The sequence below is a fragment of the Antennarius striatus genome, chromosome 13 (genome assembly GCF_040054535.1).
Source record: "Antennarius striatus isolate MH-2024 chromosome 13, ASM4005453v1, whole genome shotgun sequence".
Classification (NCBI taxonomy): Eukaryota; Metazoa; Chordata; class Actinopteri; order Lophiiformes; family Antennariidae; genus Antennarius; species Antennarius striatus.
Window position 1 is genome coordinate 17,407,915 of NC_090788.1, and position 24,076 is coordinate 17,431,990.

At 41.1% G+C, this 24,076-nt stretch overlaps 1 protein-coding gene across 2 annotated transcripts in view; it reads left to right on the forward strand.

The window, feature by feature from the left end:
• The window catches only part of tiam1a (TIAM Rac1 associated GEF 1a), a 50,026-nt gene that overhangs the window by 2,765 nt on the left and 23,185 nt on the right, over positions 1-24,076 (forward strand). For both annotated transcript variants that reach the window (XM_068331973.1, XM_068331974.1), the window contains exons 2-11: positions 11,901-12,007; positions 12,770-13,425; positions 14,095-14,381; positions 15,361-15,633; positions 15,725-15,956; positions 16,486-16,658; positions 17,219-17,443; positions 18,693-18,878; positions 21,828-21,974; positions 22,095-22,169. In XM_068331973.1, the coding sequence (XP_068188074.1) occupies positions 12,777-13,425; positions 14,095-14,381; positions 15,361-15,633; positions 15,725-15,956; positions 16,486-16,658; positions 17,219-17,443; positions 18,693-18,878; positions 21,828-21,974; positions 22,095-22,169 (2,247 nt within the window). In that variant the 5' untranslated portion in view covers positions 11,901-12,007; positions 12,770-12,776. The remainder of the gene's footprint in view (positions 1-11,900; positions 12,008-12,769; positions 13,426-14,094; positions 14,382-15,360; positions 15,634-15,724; positions 15,957-16,485; positions 16,659-17,218; positions 17,444-18,692; positions 18,879-21,827; positions 21,975-22,094; positions 22,170-24,076) is intronic.

Here is a 24,076-nt window from a genome sequence, read left to right on the forward strand (position 1 = left end):
CCCGGTGTTGTAACCAGACACCTTACCTTCATCAAACACTCACAGGTGTTCAGCAGCCGTAGTTTATTCTAAGCCCTTAATCTAGACATTGAAGACATAATGACCGTATCTTCTGATCATCATATGCATTTTCCCATGAAGCACTTCATGCTTCACATCAAGGGGAATAATGATCACAGTTAACATCATAAACAACAATAAACTCAAACTTAGTTTTACACCTTGATCCAGAGTTAATAACCCTCCTCTAACCCTGTAACAGAGGAGCGGATGTTAAATAAGACGTATCTTGACAAGCATATGGCAGGCAGGATAAAAGGTTGTCATAATGAACACAAGAAGGGATGATATCCCCTTCGCCCTCCTCTTTGCCCGCTCCTCTCGTTTTGCAACAGCAGCTGGAAGATGAATTTTCTTCCTGGGTTGTCCGCTTATTTCTTGTGTTAAGCAAATACGGAGCTTATGCAGCCCCCAGTGCCCACATGCAATCAAGCTGTTTAAATGTTTGTGCCTGATTGTGTCCCTCTGGGTTCCCCAGCCCCCCCCCCCCCCCTCTCTGTCTCTCTCTCTCTTGTCTCTTTTGGTCTTCACTTCTCTGCTGCTGTCATTTACAGTAACAGACAAACTGCTGAATTTGGTTTTGGGAAAGCGTTGTCAAGTCCGACGGCTGTGGATGAAGAGACACTGATGTTCTTGTTCTTCTGTGGTTTCTCTGTGTTTGTAATGAAGGTGTTGGTTCTACTGTCATGGTTGTTTGCTGGGGAATCCCCTTTGTGTCGTTTCCAACAGGCCAATAGGGTTCCGCAGCTGAACCCTACTCTAAGGGTTAACAGGATATATTGGACTTATGAACAGGAAATCAAAAATAACTTTTTCTCATGTTTCCAAACCCCTTTTTATTCCTTGTATTATATAATAAATAATACATATTTTTGGTCCAGAGAAGCTCTTTGGACAAAAGAAAACAAAACAGAAGGAAACAAAACAAAACAAAACAAAACAAAAACAAAACAAAACAAAACAAAACAAAAACAAAACAAAACAAAACAAAACAAAACAAAACAAAACAAAACAAAACAAAACAAAAACAATAACAAAATAATAATGCATTATTTTGAGAAGTCGGGTTGGAAACACTTGGATTGTACCGACAGATGTGTGCGACAGGCAGGTTTCCCTGGCCCTGGTATTTGTGAGCTTTTCAAAATATGAGAAATTGTGTAAGACCAGAACAACTGAATGAGTGAATGTGTCACGCTAACGTCTTCAGTAATGTGCGTCTGTTGGTAAAGTCACTGGTCTGGTTGAGCAGGACTGCAGGAGTTATTGGCTGTGTGGGAAGGTGATTCATTATCAGGTGGAGGACATTTGCTTTGTGTCAAACACCTCAACATCAACCCGGGATGAAGAAAAAGAAACAAAGGGATTGTGAGCGGTGGGGAGGGATGCTTCTAATTTGTGCGAGGGTCTAGACGGGGAGGGGTGGGCTCAGTCAGAGCTGACATGAGCTAACATGTGCCCCCTTTCATTTCTTGTCTTCTTTCAATTGAGTGTTGACGGCCTTGGGAGTTCCTTCCTTCCTCCCTCCCTCCTTCCTTCCTTCCTTCCTACATCTTTTATTTTTTATCTCCCTCTGTCCCCTCTGCTGTCACCCCTCCCTGTCTCTACTGATGGTGTGAAACCATACTATTTCTGTCATGTCTGCTCATTATCTCCGATCAGTGTTGCAGGTGGACAGCTGTTCAGGCTGCCATGCAATGTACTGTACCTCCTATGGATCTATATGTATTGTATTTTTGTATTTTTGTAGACGTAAACAACCAAGAACGGTGAAGATATATTTGTATTTTCTTAGATATTAAAAAAGGATCTGTGCTGTAAAAACAAAGTGACTTGTGCCATAATATAGATGTTGAATTTGATGAAGTGTCAGAAGGTCACTTGAGAAGTTGAGGAAAAGAAAGGTGAAAATGAAGATAGAGCATATTAAATGTTAAAGAGGAATTATTGTGGAATAGATTACATTTCATTGATTCCAATTCCAGTTCTGCTCTTTGTTTCTGTTTCTTTGAGAAGCAAAGTCAAAATCAACCCGTGATGAGAAGCACAGTCAAAACAGGACACAGGAAAAAGTTTTTTGTAATACAAGCCATTCCATATAAGGAATGTGTCACTGATTGTGAATGATTCAATCATATTCATATCATTGCCTCTAGCTGTAAACCAGCTACAAGAGATGATTTTGAAATTTTATATCAATTTGGGAAAGTATAACTTGGTTGCTGTCAGGGTTTTGATAACAAGACAAACATCATTTAATTTCCAATCAGAAAATTGATGACTATGACTATCAGATGAGGAGGAGGTGCTGCACGCTCTGGCTCTGGGTTAACTGAGGAGGAGGTTGAGGCAGGCTCACGTGACACACCCTCCTGCTCTGTACAACATGTGGGCGATGGTGATTAGTCATTTTTATTATGCGTTCTCGTTTGCACTGTGTCTACCTGGCATCATTCAGGGCAAAACAATGCCAAACTTTTGAAAGCCATCAAACCTGTCAGGCAGGAACTATGGAAGCTAAGCTAGTTATGCAGCACACCAACACAGAAACTGAAATTGAAATACACTTGTACTTTACTGTAGGAGAAAAATTGTATTCATGATTTGTTTGGCTCTTCAAAAATCATCCTCTCCTCTCCCCTCCTCTCTCCTCCTCTCAACCCAACCCCCATAATACATTAATAGCATAAAGAGAATGCTGACCAGCGACTCAGTGCTTACTAAAGCTAACTTCATGTTTCTGCTTACTGACCTGGAAGTGATGCACTAGGATCCTGCAAGGAGGTCTCAAATGCATATACAGTACTGTATGTGCATTAGTAAATATGCGGATGTGAAAATACGCAAGTAAATATGTCTGAAAATGTGTCTGCAGAGCTGTATGGATAGTTGACTGTTTGGATTGAGATTCTTTGAGGAAAAAAACCCTGCGGTAATTGCTTTATAAGGTTTCTTTCGTCTGTATTTTTGTTATTGTCGTTCGATGTGTTAGCTTGTAGGCATGTCAGTGGGTCTAATGTGGTCAGGTTGCCTTTGTCCTCTCCCCTCAGGCCTGCACTCAGATGTCAGTGACTCGTGTGGAGCTTATGCAGGTCACTAATGCATGGTGTAGAGAGGGTAGAGGCTCTATTCACTACAGCCACTCAGAGCTCAAATAATTACCCCCAGCTTGAGTCCGCATAAGAGCTCAACTAGCAAGGAACGGACCTATTGACCTAGATCCAATTCATTCTACTGTGGGGACGCTATAATACTGATGTGTTGTTGAAATCTATGTCACAGTAGTAAAGACCTTTTTACAATTGGTTAAAAATCAATCAGCGTTCAATCAATCAGGATTTATGATGATAATATTTATAACCTTTACAGGATATAGATCACACACATTTTTATGATGCAAAAGTAACAATTTGTCCCATCTTAGCTCACACCCAAAAAAAGTAAGCATGGCTTGTTTCTCGTTTTTTTTTTTTGTATCACTGTTAGACATTCAATTAGAGTCTTTTAGTGTTGCAACAGGCCACTGTGTTGTGTATTTAAATAGACTGCATTAGACTTTATTGCTGTTTTGATGCTGTAAAAATTCCAAGTCAGTCTGTTATTACCTGTGTTTACATTTTTTAAATGAAAGTGAGATGGTCTCATAGCGCAATAACATTTAATATACATGTTGAGGTCTGGAAGGTTGTGATTTTTCACACTTTGAATTCCGCAATAAAAATGTTATTAACTGAAAGTCAGTCCGCCTTTACACTTAATTTCAATCTCTGTAAAAGAAAAGCTAGTCTTTAAATTAATATTATGCAGTTTTTGTCATTTTAGGAGAAGAAGAGACCGATTCAACAATTTTGGTGTAAAATGCCCTCTGAATGTCACCCACTACTGTGTAAACATGTGTAGATGTATGCATGTATGTATTCCATTTGGCATGAATTACAAATGTATTGGTGTTTAGAGTGAAGACATTGGTGATGTGTAATAATGTGTATGAAGTATCTAGGTATCTATAGTACATAAGTATTAAAGTTATTTCCTGGCCCTTAGCATACTTTATCCTACCCCCCAGCGATCACTGACGTTGTGTTTTCCAGCTCCAGTTCCATTCTCTTCTTACCTGCAGCTCTTTGTCCTCTGTTGTCCTGGGGAGCAGACACACAGGACACTTATCTGCTGATTGCCTGTCACGTTCTTGCTGAACGCTTCTTACTCTCGTACTTCACTGAGGCACATTGTCTTCTTCCACAGGGCTTTCAGTTTGTGAGCTGTGCTGTTGACTCAGGTGCAGGGATGAGCTAAGATATCTTCCGTTTCTACCTTCCTGTTGCCCTCCACCACCCCTCTGCTCCCCACCTCTGGATGGCTTGTTCCTCTGCCATAAATTTTTTCGTTACACTACCTGCGTACTCCATCTGTCAGGTTTAAAATGTTTGATTTAGCTTTATCCTTGACTTTTAATTTCTCTATTTTAAGTCTCAGTAGCTCTTTGTACTCCTGCAAAGGATTTGCAGAGCCCCAGCAGAACTCTTAATTAATGCAGTGACAAAGCTCTACTTTGTATTTGCATTACTCTAACAGTGTGATAAAGAGTAAGCTAATCCTTCTACATCACATTATTGCAGTATTAAACTATTAACCAGCACATCTATGGAAGAAAGGTTACCACAAACAACATGCAAATACCTCAATCTGGATAATGAACACAATTACCTTATATGTATGCAAATAATTGTTCCTATACAAATATATCATATTAGTTGCAGTAATCTTTTTTAAAACAATATTTTTATTGCTAAAATGCTGTTTTGAGATGGTGTCTTATCTGGGGTGCTCCCAACCTTTTGCCTTGAAGGCACATGGGATAGGCTCCAGCAGACCCATGACCCACAATGAGGAAAAGAGGCTGTAGATGAGACGATTGATATCGTCTAGTCTACAAGAAAAAAGATGGAAGAGGATGCTGTATTTAGCTTTATTACCAAAATAACTCCAAACAACCATTTCCTCCTTCTTCCATACCATCTGATTACACCCACACACCAACATGATCAAAGCCTCTACAATGACATGACATAGTTACCGACAACAAATCAGTCCTGTTCACATCCGCCCTACTTTGACCTGACACAGCATCTGTCTCCGTCAGCCCCCGAGGACCCATCGGCACCACTGCACCTCTTTAACTCTCATGTCTCCTTCCACCTCACCACACATCAGTCATCCTTCTACCTGTGGCCCAACACTCCACACTCCCCACTGCTCTAACAACCCCTCATCCCCCTTTCAACACCATTATATTTTTTTCAAAGCCAACTTCCCCACTCATCCCATCCCCCTGTCTCAGGCTTCTAGTCTATAGTTACCTCAAACCCTCTTATCCTCTGTCTGTTTCTTTTTCTTCCTCATTCCACCCTGCTATTTTGTTGTCCCTTCAGCTTCCATGGAGCAGAAACGGAGCTATTACCTTCTGGTTTGGCACCCTTCACACCAGTTTTTGAATGTCTGTATGGATTTGTGTGGTTGAGACCGTTCCACAAAAAAATGACATTGTTTAAACACGGGTAAGAAGGTGGTCAACAATTTGAAAAAAACCCCAACAACACTAGCTGCAATTCAGCAAAAAGGTAACAAAGAAGCAGAAGAACTTGAGAGTGTCATTGTGCTCAACAAACAACATAAAACACTTTGGCAATTCTTGAATGTTAGGCAACATAAAAGGACACAGTGAATGGAAAGCAATAAGGAGCAATAGATACGGAGCAATTTAATGAATGATAAAAAAAATGTAAAAAGGAAAAGAACAAATAAGTGTAGCTGCAATGGTTACCCAACCAAAAGTTATTCAGTATTAAATTGTTTGGGAGGGATGAACAGAAGTAAAGTTTAGTCTGAAAGAGTAAAATGTTGTAATGACATGTTGGAAAAGAAAATAAATGAAATAAATAAATAAATAAATAAATAAATAAATAAATAAATAAATAAATAAATAAATAAATAAATAAATAAATAAATAAAAAAAAAAAAAAAAACTGTTTAGAGTAGAATCACAGCACAAAACATAAGATTCCAGTTTTTACAGATGTAAATGAAGCAACTCTAAAATAAACAGACTGAGTCGAAGAGTCAAAAACAGTCAAAGGTGTTTTTGATTAATAAGTAACTAAGTAAAAGATTATCTGTGATTTTTTTCTTCCTTATTGTTCTGGTTTGCAGTTTGTTGCTTGTACATTAAAAATTTACTGACATGGACTTTAAAACCAAACCAGTAAAATAACGGCTGCAGATTGACCACATATCAAGAACTGATACAGCATTCTTTTTCCACTTTTAATTTTTCTTTTCTATTTTTATATTTCTATGATTCCTGTGTCTTCTCTCTCAGACTAGAATCTGCATCACAGACTTTCTACTGTTCCGGCTAAACCAGGAACTGAGTCAACATCTCATTCCACTCCTGCTGGATAATCAAAAATATCTTAAGCATGGTTCAGACTTTTGGAGCAGCAAATCATCACATGAATATTCAGTTGATTGGTTTTAATGATTGGGTCATGATTAACCATGCAATCACTGTTTTTATCAGGAAGAATGAGTGAGCGGTGCTTGAGAAATGGCAAGTAGGATTAAAGCTGGGTAGGATTTATTAGCATGTAAGAAAACGGAAATGGTAATTTGTCATTTGTAGCCCAACCAGCCACATTGCAAGGATGCGTAATAAACATTTGGTCGAGTAACTTACAATGGAAATCAAAGAGGGATTGAATTTAGACCTGAAAATGTGGATCTCTTTCTTCATCTCAGAGGAAATTGGAGACAACAGTGCTCCGATCATCTTGTCTGAAAACCTCACATTAAATATACTGAACATCTTTTGAAATCTTAAAGGGCAGTTTCCCTGTCACTGAATTATTACATGGATTCAGTGAAGTGCTCAGCACAGCAGCGGCTACACAGCACAGCATGTAAAGCTACGCGCACTCATTGACTCTCTTGGGTCTTCCGTTCAATGGAGGACTTGTGCATGAAGGATTTTCTTTAAAATATGGTAATCCTTGACTGCACCGTGCTTCAGAGACAGTCAGCTGAAATTTGGGAGCGTACTGTGTAAGCTCCTTGAGAAATGGGGGAGCGTAGTTAATGAAGTTAGTGACACTTGAGGAGTAAAGTGGATTGAATTGGTTGGCACTAAATTCCACTGCCCTTCTATCTTTTCCATTTAATCCTCGGATGCCACACTAACGCTGGCCCAAATCTAAAAACAAGTTATTTTGCAGATGATAGGTTGCACTATGTGACTAAATGTTCAGATTTTCATGTGTGGTTGTTATCTTAATTTTAATTTTTTAAGTGTAAGCATAGCTTAGCTCCATATTTCATTCATTCATTCATTCATTCATTCATTCATTCATTCATTCATTCATTCATTCATTCATTCATTCATTCATTCATTCATTCATTCATTCATCCCTTCCATGTAGTCTCAAAATTAAAAGATCACTAAAGGAAAGAATTATAAGTTATCTTTCACCAGTTATAAGAAATTAGTGTTTGATTCAAGCAGCCTCTTCACATCACACACTTTCTGTGTGTTTAAGCTGAGGGATGTGGGGTGGGGTGGGGTTGGCGCGTGTCTTGTCAGATCCTGAAAGGATGAATAAGACATTAATCTCTCTCTCTTCTACCAGGGATGTTCCAGACAGTTCTCTCTCAGCGGGCCTGAAGGAGTGCAGTGAAGCGAACACTCGTCACTCCACAATACAATGTTTTCAGAGCAAAAACTAATTGTTATTGTCACTTGGGAGAGATACTGTTAATGCTCAAATTTGTACAATGCACACACTGCTAGGTGTGCATATGCAGACATGCACCGATGAGCAAGCCCTCAATCCTCATTTGTTTAGACCATTAAGCTGCCACACACCTCACTTGCTATTTACAGTGTGGTTGTTATTTTCAAGGCTTGTTTGCAAACTCAAAACCCATGTGTGCATACATGTTTGCAGGTGGGTATTTTTGTACAAATGTGTAGGGATGTACAGTGTGACCTCGTTCTTTGCGGTCAATGCATTCCAGAACCACACGCGATTAATGAATTCCGCAATCGAGCCATGAACTATTTATTATTATTATTGTTATTGTTATTGTTATTGTTATTGTTATTGTTATTGTTATTGTTATTGTTATTGTTATTGTTATTGTTATTGTTATTATTATTATTATTATTATTATTATTATTGCGAGCGTTGATGCGCGAATGTGCAAGGGCGTACTGTATGTAAAATCATAGAGTGGAGAACCTTATAAAAACCTTCCTGATTCCCATGGCAGTCTATTTTGATTTGTTTTAAAAAAAGTTAGCCCCACCCAAAAATTCCTTTGTTTACCCCCAAGAGAGTTAACCTTCGTGACTTCGTCACCTGCCCTGAGGAATGGGTTTTTGGTGACCATTTACATCAGGAATGTGAAAGGTGCGGGAAAGTGCCTGAAGGGAAGGGTGGAACCCACGGCCACGTCATCTGATTTGAGCCTCGGTGGTAAAGGTCGTGGTTCACGGGGGCAGAGGAAGGTCAGAGAGATCAAACATACCGGACCTTCCTCCTGCTGCAGAAGTGTCAGACTGGTCACTGCAATTGCCTCTTCATGTCTTTAAGACATTGAATCACTTTCAAGAGCTGTTTATTTAAAATCTGAACATTTTTATTTTATACAAGGAACTACATAGAGTATAGAAGTCTTTATGAAACATGCAGTACATGTAAGGTGTGTTCCATGGGTATTTTATTATTGGTAGACATCAGCAAGAACATCAAGCTGCTCGTATACCCACAATTGTCTTGCAGTGCTTTGTGCAGAATTCACAAAGTCGAATGTTAGTATTGTTTTGTTAAATCATGGGTTGGTGTCTGTGGTGTGGCGTGCAATTCAGGTGATTTAACAATTTCATAATTTGATTTCAACAGCTGCTCTTCACCCAGTCTAGACTGTACAAAGAGAACAATGAGACTCGGTTTGTCTGTTTTCATTCACAGCGCTGCGCTGGACAGTAGTAGAACACATGCACTTCGTGAGTGAGACGAATTTAGAGAGTTGAAGCGTGTGTCACGTTGGGTGGAGTCATGAGACAGGTGCAGAGATGAAAAGATTGCTGGGCGGGAGGAAGGTGTGTCTCCTCCATAGCTGTTCTGACAGGCATTCAGTACTGAATGTTTCCAAAGAGAGCAAGAGCATGTGTTTGAGTTGGGATACCTGTTCACTTTTCTCTTTTGACCTTACAGTGTTCTGATGAAATGGGATGTTTTTGTGTTATCGGATTCTGAACACCCCAGAAAGGTACTTGCGCCCATGTGTTGACAGTCACAGAGTGCTGAGTTGTTGTCTGTAATGTTGTATGGGGTGGTGCCTTCCTAACACAACTATGGTATTTTGCCCAAATGGGTTTGATAGTTTCAGTGCAAAGGGGACACTTTCAGTTTTGGTATGATGCTCACCGATGTCCTCCATCAAACCCAAAAGAAAACATTTAGAAACATCTTTTCTCTTGCTCAAAGATTAAGTTTGAAACGAATTCAATAATTAGAAATCAAATATAGAGTTTAAAATCAATCAAAGAGATTTTGAAAGAGGTGTGCAATCAGAATAAACATTTTGATAATAGGCATTATCAGCATTTTAGCGACAATATTCTTCTTCCCTCCTCTCTCTCTCTCTCTCTCTCTCTCTCTCTCTCTCTCTCTCTCTCTCTCTCTCTCTCTCTCTCTCTCTCTCTCTCTTTCTCTCTCTATGTCCCTGTCTCTCTGTGTTATATATGTGTTCATATGTGAGTGGGCAAGTCTGCATGGTTAATGACGCTTTGGCTGCTGTTGCACAAGCCATTGTTTTAATACACTCCCTCAGTGTGTTAATATACTGCAAGAATGAAAGCGAGACTGAGAGAACGAGAGCGAATAATTATGTTTCCCCTTTTGTCTCGACTCCCTCAATTATGCCTGAAGAGAGACAACCAGAGCACATGTCTACTTATCCACTTAAAGCTCAGCAACAACAGGACCCCAAATGTCTCTCCGTCTACCCTCCCACCCACCCCCATTGTTCCTCTCACTGTTTTTTCACTTTTACATATCACTTTTCTATTCATAGCTCCTTTCCCCAATATGTTTGCCTCCTCCTCCCCCCCCTCGGTGTATGCACAAATCTCTGCACCCTCCCCTCTGAATGTGTTTCGCCTCCAGCCTCACCTCACCTCTCAGTGCTGCATGAATTCAGTGTAGACTCCCCCGTTACGCTTTTTCCTTCCCCTTGATTTGCTGCAGGGCGTGAGGAAAGGGGAAACTGAAGAGATGGAACATTTTAGACTGAACACCGCCAGAGGAGAGGCGGCGGTTTGACGTCCCTTGTGTTGTGTCAGACAGGATTGTTTTATTAGTGTAGCCTCTGTGCGTTTCACCTCCACTGCGCTGGCCTCAGACAGATGGACAAACAGATTAACTGAATATGATTCCAACGTATACCTACTAAACTTTAATGGCTTCTGTTCCTTACTGTTTGTCCGCTTTGTATCTGCTATTGATATATGAATCAGACATTGTTTTCTGATGGTGGGTGTTATAGATGGGATGGAGGAGAAATGTGAAGGTGGAGCGAGAGGCAGCAGTGGAGTATCAGGTCAAGTTCAGCTTGTGTAACTGCTTCCCACAACTGGGGCAAAAAATAAGCTTCAGTGGCTAAATTGAATTACATGAACACAGAAACTGGAGCAGTGTAATATCAGAGTTGACCTTTGGGACAATCCATTTGCTTAGCCATGAACTTTACTGTGCTTATTGCTCCTTCCACTTCCATCTTTCTGTCTTCTCATCTCTATCATCTCTCATAGCACAAAATTAACAGCCATGAACTTATTATAATCAATAATAAAAGAAGCAGCAAAAAATAACAGGAGCGATGAATATACCGTGTTGAGACTGGAATGGGTTTTTTTTTTTACCTGACAGAAAATGACTGTCTCTATTTATCGGCTTGAGGATCAGGAAGAGATCAACTCATTTCTACACATGGTTGTAGCACTGAGTTTATTGGCCTCTGACCAACCGCATGCGATCAGAAACTCTATCTGCCTCAGTCTTTGTGCAAACCTCAATAATTATCTGGTTAAACTTAATACGAATGTGCAAAACACACAAACAAGCATGTTTGCACTAGTGCTTCTTACTATACATTGCACATTATGGAAATCATGGTCTTCTCTAAGCAGCTCAGGGTTGGTATTAGAGAAAAATATGTGGTTTTAGCATGGATCGTTTAATTGAGTCTTAAGGAAATCACACTCCAAAGCTGCTTTCATCTTCCGTGATTTTACAAACTGCATTTGCGTGAGTGCGCGTGTGTGAATCTCTTTGTCTGTAGGACAACAAGGGGTGTTTTCCCAAAATGCACATGCCTGCACACGCCTGCATGGTTTTGGGTTGGCAGTGAGTTTCTGGTTGCAGTTCAAAGGAACTGCAGATGTTTGCGATCCATCCCTCTCCTACTTGGCTGCGAGAGAACCTGTGCATTTGTTTCTGTTAATGCGTGAGTTTGTATATTTGCACATTTAATATATGTTTCTCGCTTATTCATGATTGTGTCACTGCATTAACTTGATTCCAGACCTATTGACCACCCTGTCCTCTACTCAGTCCCTTTCCTTTCAAAGGCATCTGACTCAGATTTATTCACAGCAGATCCTCTACTTTTTCCATTCTCACCTTCTCCCTGTCCTCCTCTGTGGGCATTTGACACGTTGGGGTACTTCGGAGTTGTGAGTGCTTCACCGGAACTCTTCTCTCTTTTCCTGCTCCTCTCAGGGCAAACTGACACCTCCGTTTTGAGGACGTGTGGAGGATCATGCGGCAGATGAAAGACGATGCTGCGCTGATGTGGAGAAACTAGTAATGTGACTGCTTAATCACAGGTAACCACAGACCACACGTTGGTGTGTCATCTCTGCAAAGAATCTCCATTACTAATCAGATTATTGGAATTAAGTAGCCAGTTGCTACCAGTCTATTTACATGTATTTACTCGGTTCAGTCGCATAGAAACAGAAATATCTAGGGTTTCAAAACGTAATGTTAGAGTCATTTATGAGTTCAAACAGTTTATGATGTTAGAAGAGACATTTTTTAGCCTCTCTATGCAGTTTGTGTTCTCCCTGAGAACCTGATGGAGCAAGTTTGATGACTTGTGACACCCAGAGGAACATCTGATCCGATGTGACAACAGTGGACTCAGCAGCCGTGTGTGCTTACATAGAACACAGAGCATGACATGAAGGATGCTCATGCAACTTTATGGTTTTAAAGACTGATTCCTTTGACCAGTTTAACAGTTATGAATATGAACCTAATGATTATTTGTACACCACTAGTGTAGGATGGTGGTTTAGTGGCTAGCATTGTTGCCTCACCTTTTGGGTTCGAGTTTGTATGTTCTCCCCGTGTTTGCATGGGCTCTCTAAGGGTTCTCCAACTTCTTACCACCTTCAAAAACATGAAGAACATCAAACTGCCTGTAAGTGTGAGAGTTAGTGTTTGTTTGTCTTTCGTGTGGCTCTGCGATGAACTGGCGTCCCGTCCGGCTGTATCTACCTCAGCTGCCCATACCCACATATTGAACACCAACGGGATCATTTCTTGGATGATTGTTTCTCACCACCTTTTTCCTCAATCAACAGTTGAATCATGGGAAATGTGGAGAGTCAAAATGGGGACAGCAGTTTGTACGGCGATACGACGGGACGCATTTCCCGTAAGCACACGTCCCGGTCGCTCCGTCTCTCTGGTAAGCATTCAGGCACCCCCCGTCATCCCCGCCACTGTTCTACAGCGAAACAAGAACACAGGAACTCTGAAGCCTCGACCCGATCGTCCAGCACCCCCAGCATCCCACAGTCCCTGACAGAGAGCAGCCTGGAGCCTTTTAATGCTACAAATGCGTTGGAAGAGTTTGGAATAAACCCTCATTGGACGCAACGTGTCGCCATGACACTGAAGCCAGAGTCCTATCAAAACAACGATGACCCCTCTGCTACACCAACCTCTGAAATCTCAGAGGCCGACACGATCGCCCAGGATGGAGGAGAGGACTCTGTGGGTGAGGGGGAGGGAGATTTTGAAGATGAACGCTACCTCCAGCGAATGACTGATTCAACACGGGAGGGAGGGAGTTTTAAAAAGAAGCGATCCAAGTCGGCAGACATGTGGAGAGAAGACAGCTTGGAGTTCTCTCTGTCTGACCTGAGCCAGGAGCATCTGACCAGCACCGAGGAGATGATAAATGGAGGGGAGGAAGAGGAGGAAGAACAGTTTGCACGATCCAGAGGCAAATCAGGTGGGGATAGTAAACATATATATATATAGTAGTGTCTTAAAAAAAAAAAAAAAAAAAAAATATATATATATATATATATATATATTGTTACAACATTATTATAGTTGTTCAAAAACTATAATAATGTCAAGTCTTTTAAAAAGTTGTTAATACATTTATGTGTTCTAGCTTGATTTGATTCCACTGCAGGTGATAATGGGTTGACTGGTTTGACAAATGAAGGGCACTTACAAAGTAGAGAAAATATTTAGGAGAAAATCCACTCATTGAAGGTTAACTGCATCCCATCATTACTGTAGCGTTCCTTCATTTCATCGCGGGGTTGTTAGCTTTACTGTTGCTGTGCATGAGCTGTTGGGGCTCTGTGCCCCAGCAGGAGGTAACCGGTGAGTTAATCGCTGAAGGTCTCAGCCCTGCAAATGGGTGGATGGTTCATTAGACCAATGGGGTGGGCTTCCAGCATACACACACTCATTTATATGAAGGACAAAAAACACACTCGGGTAATAATTTTCACATTTAAAGTTAAAGTACCCCGACAGGAATCAGGAATGCGCCTCACCTTGAACATGCACTCATTAACACACTGCTGTGTAATAACCACCTGTGTGTGTATGTATGTGTGTGTGTGTGTGTGTGTGTGTGTGTGTGTGTGTGTGTGTGTTTCAGGCTCCAGCGAAAGGGCATCGTCTCTGGACCATCTGTGCAGCCAGCAGAGTCCTGGCCTCAGGGGGCAGAGGAGCCGCCACTCTAAAAACCGTAGAGAAGCGGAACGGGAAAAAGATGGAGGAGGGGAGGTAGGGATGGCGTCTCCAGCTGAGGAGGATGGTGGCGGATACGGAGCGTTCACTCTCCCCTGCAGACGATCCCACTGCCTGTCTGAAGGCTTGGAAGGACTCGGTATCCCAGCAGCCCCGTGTCCAGCTTTCCAAGGCCGTCGTGCACAAACAACACAGGTTACAATGGTTTTTGTGAATATGAATAATGAATAAACATATGAGAAGGATGAAGCATCAGTTTAAGATTTTCTTTTGCTTTTGGATTCTATGTATTCTGTTTGGGGTTTTTATGTGTGTGTCTAAAGTACAGAATGGCAAACATAGAATGACTGACAGCTCTGACCATTAATATCTAGGAGGTTCAGGTACAGCAGGATTTAATATTTTGACAGAAATATTATATATGTTCATGCTCATCAGTTTTGCTTGGCCTCATGTATGTACATCCAAGTGTTTATTGAATTTATATTACAGGAGATTGGAAAAGGAGTCAGACAGAAAGCTACTTAACCCCTAACCACACATGTATGCTGCATAGACACACACCAGATATTTTGAAAATAATTTAAAAGCTTTTATGGGACCTTCCCAAAAAACAAATTAATGAATATAAGGAAGCAAAGGGACTATAATGTATCACAAAGACACCAACTAATAGGAGATTCAAGGGATAAAAGGATGACAACAGTAGAATAATGAAAGCTTGTATGTTTTCTCTCATTTTCATGTGTCATTAATTACAAAGCAGATAAGAAGGAAGCACTAAAAACAACCATTCAGCCTTTTTTTCCAAGTCATTCCCAGAACCCCAAATCACCCCTTGGATAGCAGAACACCCTAAGTGCTTATTACGAATTTATCCAGCCAGACTGTAGGGATCGTTAGACTGGATATAAATAAATAGTCAACACAGTGAAACAAAAGGAATACAGAGAGAGACAGTTTGGTGTAAACACATTTTCATCCAAATTTCAGTTGCATGGCCTGAACTGTTTTTAGAGAATACTCTGTAATTTTTGAAAGTTAGATTTTCACCCGTGTGTGTATTTGTACAATATATGGAATCAGTTTCTGTTTGTGTGTATTTTGTCATACAAAAACCCATCTGTATATCCATTAAAGAACCACATTTATCTCTTTTGTTTGTACCTGACAGGACATCTCTGCCGTTTTGGGTGAGGGAAGTGAGTACGGTGATAGCGGCATCGATGGGGTCGCAACAGAGATGGACGGAGATGGAGACTTGGCGTCACGGCGCTCTAAGGCCATGTCAGCCTCTTTCTCGGTGTACTCGGCCACCGAGAGCAGCCTCTTCAATGGGAGCGACAGCGGGAGCAGCAGCGCAGGAGGAGGCGAGGGACGAGGTAGCGAGGGAAACAGAGGAGGAGTGTATGAGAATTTCCGGAAGGAGCTGGACAATCAAGCCTGGGTTTGTCACTCTTCTGTAAACAGAGATATTAATCTAAAGTCTGGCATGGCCGCTATTGCTCATCCCCCCCCCCACATTTCTGTCTCGTCAGGCGCATCAAGGTCGGGATTGCACAGAGGAGGCTGGCTCCGCCGTAAGCGACGAGCAGAGCAGCGGTACTCTCAGTTCTGCATATCCATCAGATGCTCTGATTGGTTGTGCACAAGGTACTGTCAGGAAAGCTGGGGCTCTGGCTGTGAAGAACTTCTTAGTCCATAAGAAAAACAAGAAGGTGGAACCTGCAACAAAGCGCAAGTGGAAACACTACTGGGTCTCTTTGAAAGGTGTTGCATATACTCTCATACCTCTGTGTTCAGTATATTCAATATTTATGTGACGCTTTACATTGAAAAACTATTGAAAGTTTGTTGGAAATGTGTCACTTGACACCGGGAGACTGCAGATCTCTACTCATATTTAAACTTGAGGGGATAATTTCTTCACAGAATAAACATAAACGACTTAGTTAAAGAATTTTTGAAAATAATTAATGATAATAGCAACTTCAATCTCGAATCCAATCCCATCCAAGACGCAGGATTCCTTCTTGCCTCCTCTTCTTATGCCCAACACAAAGCATCACATGGTCCTCATGGCCTTTCAATATACATCAGCATCAATACTGAACATTACTGATCTGTAAGTTTAAATATTTTGTTTATTTTGCTTCAACACCAATTAAATACACTTTAGATTTATGTATCAGTGAAAGATTGTGGTAAAAAGCATTTTTAAGCTAAATGTTTCCAAAACTGACAACAATAACTGTTCGTCTTTCTTTTTTCTCCATGTATTTTTTCTTCGTTCTTCAAGGCTGCACTCTTTTCCTGTACGAGTCAGACGGTCGCTCCGGGATTGATCACAACAGCGTTCCCAAACATGCGCTGTGGGTGGAGAACAGCATTGTTCAAGCTGTCCCCGAACACCCCAAGAAAGACTTTGTCTTCTGCCTCAGCAACTCTGTGGGAGATGCGTTCCTCTTCCAGGTGAGAGACTGAGTTAACCGGTGCTTAAAACAGGACATTTAAATTTGAATAGAAAGCAACATACACGGGTTTAGCTTATATTTTGAAACAACAGTTCATTCATATTCAGCATTTTGTTATTTTTGAGATGGCAGGAGTACAAACTTGCTAAATTTCCCTGGCGGTTTTATATACAGTATGTGTATATATGTGTACATGAGTTGCACACCAGTACGTGACATTTACCCATGTGTTGGTGATAAGCCAGTCTGCTGTCCATGTGTTTGCTTTATGTCTGACATGTTTAAAGGCCAGACTGTCACACTTGACAGTGATCCACCTCAGTGACCATTGTATCATATTTAAATGTGTCTATTTATATTCATGGGGCTTTTGATTGTGACATTCAGTCAAGGAATGGGAAGAGTAATCAAATGGTGATGAGAATATAGTTGCCATCTAATTATGGGACACTTTTTTCAATTGTTCGAGCTGTCAAAGTCTTCATTTTTGAGTCATTTGACTTGCCTTTCGGGGAAATCTTCAGTTGCTCGTGAATGTTTTTACGTTTTCCCTCTCAGACGTCAGGCCAGACAGAACTGGAGAACTGGATCACGGCGATCCACTCCGCGTGTGCAGCGGCTCTGGCTCGGCAGCACCACAGGGACGATACTGTCCGACTGCTGCGAGCAGAGATCCGCAAGCTGGAGCAGAAGATCGACATGGATGAAAAGATGAAGAAGATGGGAGACATGCAGCTGTCCACTGTCACTGATGCAAAGAAGAGGAAGACAATACTGGAGCAGGTATGGAGCAGAGAAATACTGTAAATCGAAGACAGGAACTAGTATTTATGTCGAGGTGATGCCGCTATGAGCTGAGTTTATATCCTGTGTTAGTGAGAGTGAGTACACCGAAAGGCCTTTACAGATGCAAATCTTTGGACCGACACAATCAGAAACAAATCCTTTGTACTGAATCATCTTTACTACACGGTATCATCCAGAAAAAAATTCCTCAAGGACTAAACGCAACAACAAATGTTTTCAAATAATCCAACTGGTACAAATGCAGCAGAAATGAGAAAAAAAATTAACATCACACACACACACACACACACACACACACACACACACACACACACACACGCACACACACACACACACGCACACACAGCCTGAAGTCTTCTGCTAATCCTTGCATATTTATTAGACGTTTTGAACTGAGTCACTGCTGGAATTTAAAAGCTGCTCTCATCCTCACGTTCATTCACTTTCAAAGATAACGCGTAGCTTTACTTCCATAGCTGCTTCTGAATGCTGAGAAATCATTGCATGTAAACATTGTGAGACAGCATAAGAATGCACCCACTTGTGTGAACAAGCCCTCTGTGTCTTTGTATGTGTGCGCGGCATTCGGTTGATAGTCAATAAATGAAAAGCATTACATGAAACAGCACCAGGAGGTGGTTAATCTCAATCATGCAAAATGCTTTCCATTTCTTTCTTCCCTACAGCCATTAAAGCCACATTAAGTTGAATTGGGGGGGTGGGGGGCATCAAAAGATTGAAAAAGTCTTTGCTTGAGTATTTGATTAAGTCATTATCTTGAAGATTCGTATCTGAAGGCACATGAATCTACTAAATGAGTTTACAGAAATGGAAAGGCTTAGAATTTATGATGAACCGAACAGTCTAAGAAAGACTAGTTGAATTAATTTTGTATTAACTCCTGGGACAAATGGGTGAAAGCAGGAAGCAGTTCAAATTAAGTTTAGATTGTTTGCATCCCTATGTTCCACCTCCCACGGCCCACCCTGTGATACATTGCACATAGCACAGCAGGTTGGCGACTGGTGGGGGTTGTGTTGATGAGTAATCTCTGTCGACAGGGGATTCAGCATGCCTACTTCTATCTCACTCCTCCTGAAATGACCAAATAAAAGGCTAACATAACATGGTGCTTTATATATAGTTTATATTGTTTTGCCTCTTTTGACATCAGTAAAGTTAATGCTGTGTAAACGCCAACACGTCTCATCCGCCTCTCTGTTAGATCTTCCTGTGGGAGCAGAACCTGGAGAGGTTCCACATCGAACTGTTCCGCTGTCGGTGCTACCTGGCCAGCTTGCAGGGCAGCGAACCCCCCAATCCCAAACGACTGCTGGGCTTTGCTTCGCGTCCGACCAAACTGAGCATGGGACGATTGGGCATCTTCTCCGTATCTTCCTTCCATGCGCTGGTATGATCAAAGAACCTATGAACCCATCCAGAATCACGCACACGCAATCAGAACTGACAACTTAATCCAACTGTCTCCATAACTTGCTGTACTCGTACACCAGGTAATTCAACTCTCATGTCTGTACATGTTTCAGAAAGCAGTAAGCTTCCAATTACTGATGCCTCAGCAGATCTCATCTTGTATATTGGGGATGTTTGTCCAGTTCTTGGACTGTGTGTCTTATTACATGCTGTACGCCTACTAAAAGCAAGGAATTTTGCAAGGCAAATGGGCAAATTAAAACATTTGAATGTAGCCTGAGGAGAAAAACACAACTTACCAATCGTTACTTAGCAATAAAGAGGGAAATAAAGATGGCTAGATAACAAACTCCTCTAATTAGCCTTACACACAAACTGCTCAGCTTTTATTTATTTTGTTTATTTATTATATATAGAAACTTACACTGGCCATCCTGATTTCATTTGGGTAAATACTTTTTTTCCCCCATCTCAATTCACCACATAATCGGCTAAGGCACAGTTCAGTAAATTGATTCCAAATCCAAATGGTCACCTCAAAAAAATGAACAAATGTTGCACAACCAGAATTGGCCAATGCCATCTGCTGATAGCAGTTAGTTGTGTTTGTGTCATATCGGCACTGGTTGTTAACAGATTTAGCATGTGGGAAGTCCTTCAAGTCTGAACTATGCTCTTGTTGTTGCTTTGGCTACTCCAACAATTTGCAGAATGAATGAATGAATGAATGAATTGATGGAGGTCATAGAGCAAATGAAATCCAGTGAATGTGACTGTGTATAATGTAGGTGTATGTTTAAATATCATCCATAAATCGCAAAAAGCAGAGCAGCAAGGAAGCCGGCTGTGGGATACACACACACACACACACACACACACACACACACACACACACACACACACACACACACACACACACACACACACACACACACACACACACACACACACACAGGTTGACGGTGATTTTTTTTGTGTGAAAAGTGAATCAATACGAACTCTGTTAGTAAGCTGCATCCCTGAGGCGCTTTCCCACAAATAGACTTAACATTCTGTGGTCTGATATCCCTCCCCTCCCTCTCTTTACTGCCTACACTCTCACCTCCTTTGTTTCACTCTGTGATACCTTCACTATCTTCCTCAGTCTACCTTCCTCCTTATCGGCCTTTTTTTCCTTTCTACTGCCATTCTGCTCTTTTCTTAGTGTGTTTTTGTCTCTTTTTTCAATGTCGCATCCTAATTTTCTCCCAGATGTCTGGTACTGGGCTAACTATTTCAAAAATGTTGTGACCTAAGTTGCTCCCAATTAAATAAAGCTTAATAAGACTGATGCCAGAAAAATGTAACATGGCATGTTTTCTGTTACTGGTTATCCAGTGAAGGGAAGCGGGAGCCTAACCCAGCTCACAGGTTGGAGGTAGGATATAGCCTGAACAAGTCGTCAGTTCATCACAGAGCCAATCATAAGAAAAACAAACCATTCATACTCACATTCACATCTTTGGGTGATCAAGAGACTTAAATTGATTTATATTGCATGTTTTTAAACCCAGAGCCTAGTTGTGACATGGAGAGAACATGCAGTAAACTCAAAAAGTCTTACATCTTCAGGTAAATCCCAACCTTTTTATTTTTAGACAACTTACATAACATTGCTCACCATGAGGACATCTTGTTTCACTAGAAGGAGAACAGGAGAAATGACGTACCATGTGAAATGTAGAACATGGAGAAGAAAGCTCGTGCAGTGCTACAGAGACTTTTTTAGTTTACGAAGTGTGCAAACTCAACAAGGCTCTACTCAAGTCCTACAAAAACTGTCACATTTTGCAACCATAAATAATATTTTTAATCCGATTTTACACAAAAATGTGCTGGTTGATTCTTCAAGTTTATGCTTCAAATAAATATTTAAATATATTTAAATATATTTAAAGATGAAATATAATATATTGAATATTTATCTTTCATTTTAAATAATAGGCCAGCAATTTCAGGTTTGAAGGATTGATGCATGACATAAGCTTCACATGTAAGTGATTCTGTCCTCTGCATATATATATATATATATAGCACATGACTGTTATGTATTATATATTAATTTTTAATTCATACTGAAGCAAACAGTCCTGCTGTGCTTGAGCGTCAGGTGGAACATGTATGTAAGACTTGATGAAATGAATGAAACACATGAATGATATTCATATTGGCTGTGGCAAAAGTTGGTCCTCTAGCTCAGCCCCTATCTGTTTTTCCTACAATGACTGTTTAACAAAGAACATTTTTCTTCTTTTTACATGTTCTACAGTTAATCGGGGTCATTCATTACTACTCATGACCGAAACACACAAACACACATTGTAGGGGAACTGGCTGTTAAAGGATATCTTGCTCATATAAGAAGAGTCTTGCAGACAGTTTGACCTATTACGCTTGGAGTGTGTGAATGTCATGAGCTGTGACTGGTGAAGGATTCCGATAAACACACACCCACACGACTGCAGTGTTTGCCACAGTGTGTGTGTGTGTGTGTGTGTGTGTGTGTGTGTGTGTGTGTGTGTGTGTGCAGACACACTCATCAGAACACATATCCATGTAGCCTATAGTGAGTCAGAGCTGCTCACAGCCCAGCAGTTTCAAGCGAATTAACCCAGAAATGACAAGAGTTGTTCCTCCATGTGTCGTAGGTCACTGGAGGATTAGGGAGGATGAAAATCTTCACTGTGCTATTAGTGCTGTGCAGATGAAAATGTGTGTTTATCATGTAAAGGCTGGTTACATGCCTGTTTGTGCACTTATATGTATAAATATTTTATTAGTGACCTTAGAACCAACACTGATGTGGCATAAAGTCTTCCAACAACTTCATCTCTTGTAAATCCTCTTCCAGCTGGGTTCCTGTTTTCAGTCCTTGTTTCTGTCACAGGTGTCGGCCCGCACAGAGAACAGCATGAGGAAGCGGAACCAGGCGACGCCTCGGACCTTCAGTAAGCGCCGCAGCCGTTTCTCCTCCCTCTGGGGTCTGGATACCACCTCGAAGAGGAAGACCACGGGACATCCTTCAATCAACCAGGTTAACATGTCGGAAAATCCTCAGCAATAAGACCTAAACGCAAGCTTTGTAGCTGCAGCTGTTATAAATGTTTGGTATGTAGTTTATTTTAGAGAGGTTGTAATTTATTGCTCTGTGCAGGTGTTTGTTGATGGGATGGAGCCAGTGAGGAAGTCTATGGAACGTGTGTTTGAAGACTCCGCCAGTGAGAAATCTGTAAGAGCTCAGACAAAAACACAACTGCCATTAAGTTTAATTCTATGTTTCAAGTGGTGCTATATTACATGTGCCTCTTCAAATATCGATCTGCTGATATTGAAGAGAAAAAAAAAAGAAGTTGATTCTTTTCTTTCTCTTCTTGATTTACCTTTACCTGGAATGACTGAGAACCTACGCAGCCATCGATGAAATTTAAATAAAACTCAGTAATGATTGCTGCTGAAAGTTAGAAGGTGGACGAGGTCACGTTTTGATTTCCGTGGGGGTTCCTTACTGTTCTGTATCCAAATAAAGATACCAAAGTCCACCACAGATACAGAATGTAGTATCATCTTCCTAAGGCTAAATGTTAATTCTCCCTCCCTTTCTTAGTTTGGAATTCGTGAAAGAACTGGAATTGGTGTAGCTGGAGGCTGAGTCTGGGTTTGTTCTTAAATGATGAGTTTAAGTCTCCTTAATAAATAGAGGCCATCAACGTCATCAAGTTCTCCACCTTTTTTCATGCAATGGCCGTAATTGTGTTTCTCCCGCTATCCCTTTGGAATGTTATCCAATAAAAGTACAGCTCCTGTCAAACTCCTACATTATCGGCAATTCTTTAACGTCATCTTTAGGCTCCTGCTTTGTTTTTCAGACGTCAACTTCTCTCCAATAGAAGTGACAGGAGAGAAAAAAAGTAAAAGACACTTGGCAATAAAACTTGAAGGGCTGCAAAATCTCATCCTTCAGAATTTTTATAATGTGACTGATGATTTTATTTCCAGTAGATGAACAGCCTGGTTCATCTACAAGTTCTCTTGCCTCACTGCACCGTGGCTCTGCATTTTTTCTTGAAGTAACTCCAGTATTCTTATTCTCTACCTTCTTAGCATTTCAAACACTCTTTTCAGATCAGCGTTGACAGGTTCCCCCTGTCTTCCTTTCATTACCTCCAGGCAATTCCAGCTCTATGAGTTTCATTGGCTATCGATGGGAGAGATATTTGTGTCTGTTGATCCCACTGGGAGGAGTTGATCTGATATGTTGAGATCCTTAGCTTTCTGATGTTTCAACAATTACGCCGACATTGGCTACATAAGAAGTCTACAGTTTCTCACCATCTGTGCTCTCAAATACATCATACTGACAACAATTTACAGATAATTAAATAGTGAACGCTGCCATCAGACACAAAGACAGATTACCCATTGCCACCACGGGACTGAAGGTTTCCATTAGCAAGTTATAACAGCTGGGCAAATGCTCGATTTATATGAGCTGGAAGGAAAATGTTCAATTACCCATGGGTCGTATGAGGACAACCTTGCCACCTCCATATTTATGAGAACTGGTAGCAGGATGCAGGGACAAGGTGGTAGACAGGAAAGACAGATTTACACCTCAGATAGACGAAAACTCAGCAGCGCTAACCCAATAATAAGACTGTGGCCCCCAGCAGCACCATGAGAGATCAATTTTCTTCCACCCACGCCCGGCTTCACCCGATCGAGAACAGGATGAGTCAAGAAATGCATGGGAAGTAACATTCTTCAGTTTGTTGCAACATAATGCTGGGAATACCTCGACCAAAATGATCGCATCTAAAACAAGATTAATTCCAAATGTTCACATCTGATGATGTTAATTCTTTGTTTGTTTGGGGAATCAGACTGATGGCAGGAAAAGGGAATGCAGAGAGTTTAGCTTGCTGTCCAAGACCCCCCCATGCCCCAGCAGCAGTATCCTAGATGGGCCAGTTGGGGAGCCAGATGGTGTCGAGGAGGGATGGGGATGCAGGGAGTTAGGGGGGGAGGTACTTGTTATGGGCCCTGAGTCTGTTCTGTCTGAGAAACTGTGTGTGTGCATGAGTGTGTGTGTGTGTGTGTGTGTGTGTGTGTGCTGTATGACCCCGTGTCGGTGAATAT